The 1,133-nt window shown below is 42.1% G+C and overlaps 1 protein-coding gene across 1 annotated transcript; it reads left to right on the forward strand.

The window, feature by feature from the left end:
* Positions 1-164: 164 nt before the first annotated feature.
* Positions 165-1,087, forward strand: LOC121938847 (protein LTV1 homolog; the record flags this gene model as incomplete). Its single annotated transcript, XM_042481999.1, has 3 exons — positions 165-371; positions 489-711; positions 960-1,087. Coding segments are annotated over 3 exons (558 nt in total), but the record flags the coding sequence as incomplete, so codon positions are not given.
* Between the last annotated feature and the right edge of the window lie 46 nt (positions 1,088-1,133).

Below are 1,133 nucleotides of genomic sequence, written 5' to 3' on the forward strand. Positions count from 1 at the left end.
AATAAAGATATGTACAGAGAACAAACAAATAAAAAAAACAAAAAGAGCAAGAAAAAACACTTAAATGCATGATGACAGCTTTTCACGATGACAAAATTGACGGCTGAAACTGAAGGACGCTTTTAAAAACACTCTGAGTGTTAAAGAAGCAAAACGCTTTGTAGGCGCTGTCACGTGTGTTTTTCCTCGTCATCTTTCTGTCCTCCGTCTTTCGATTTCACCCTCAGACTGTTGTTGTTTCAGTTTTACGAGCAGTTCGATGACGATGAGATCGGCGCTCTGGACAACGCAGAGCTGGAGGGCTTCATCCAGCCGGACAGCGCTCGCCTGGAGGAAGTTATCAAAGACTATTTCATACAGAAAGAGAAAGAGTGAGCACATTTAAAATGTTTTTGATCTGATTCAGTATTTTTTTTTGAGACGGTACGTTTTATTAAATGCATGAGATCTTTGTTGCTTTAAATCACCCGAACGTGTTTGTGGTTTAGATCCCTGAGGCCTGAAGATTTGGGTCCGAAAGAGCTTCCCGTCCTAAAGGAGGAGGACGAAGACGATGAGGAGGAAGAGGAGATGGAGACCGTCGTTATCGAGGCTCCCGAAGAGAAGTGGGACTGCGAAACCATCATCAGTGAGTTTAAATTTCACGGCAAACGTTTCACTCATCCGACAGTCTCGTCATCAGCGAAGAAACGCAGCGGAAATCTTCCTTTAGTGGNAATAAAGATATGTACAGAGAACAAACAAATAAAAAAAACAAAAAGAGCAAGAAAAAACACTTAAATGCATGATGACAGCTTTTCACGATGACAAAATTGACGGCTGAAACTGAAGGACGCTTTTAAAAACACTCTGAGTGTTAAAGAAGCAAAACGCTTTGTAGGCGCTGTCACGTGTGTTTTTCCTCGTCATCTTTCTGTCCTCCGTCTTTCGATTTCACCCTCAGACTGTTGTTGTTTCAGTTTTACGAGCAGTTCGATGACGATGAGATCGGCGCTCTGGACAACGCAGAGCTGGAGGGCTTCATCCAGCCGGACAGCGCTCGCCTGGAGGAAGTTATCAAAGACTATTTCATACAGAAAGAGAAAGAGTGAGCACATTTAAAATGTTTTTGATCTGATTCAGTATTTTTTTTT

Source organism: Plectropomus leopardus, unplaced genomic scaffold (assembly GCF_008729295.1).
Source record: "Plectropomus leopardus isolate mb unplaced genomic scaffold, YSFRI_Pleo_2.0 unplaced_scaffold3590, whole genome shotgun sequence".
NCBI classification, from domain to species: Eukaryota; Metazoa; Chordata; class Actinopteri; order Perciformes; family Serranidae; genus Plectropomus; species Plectropomus leopardus.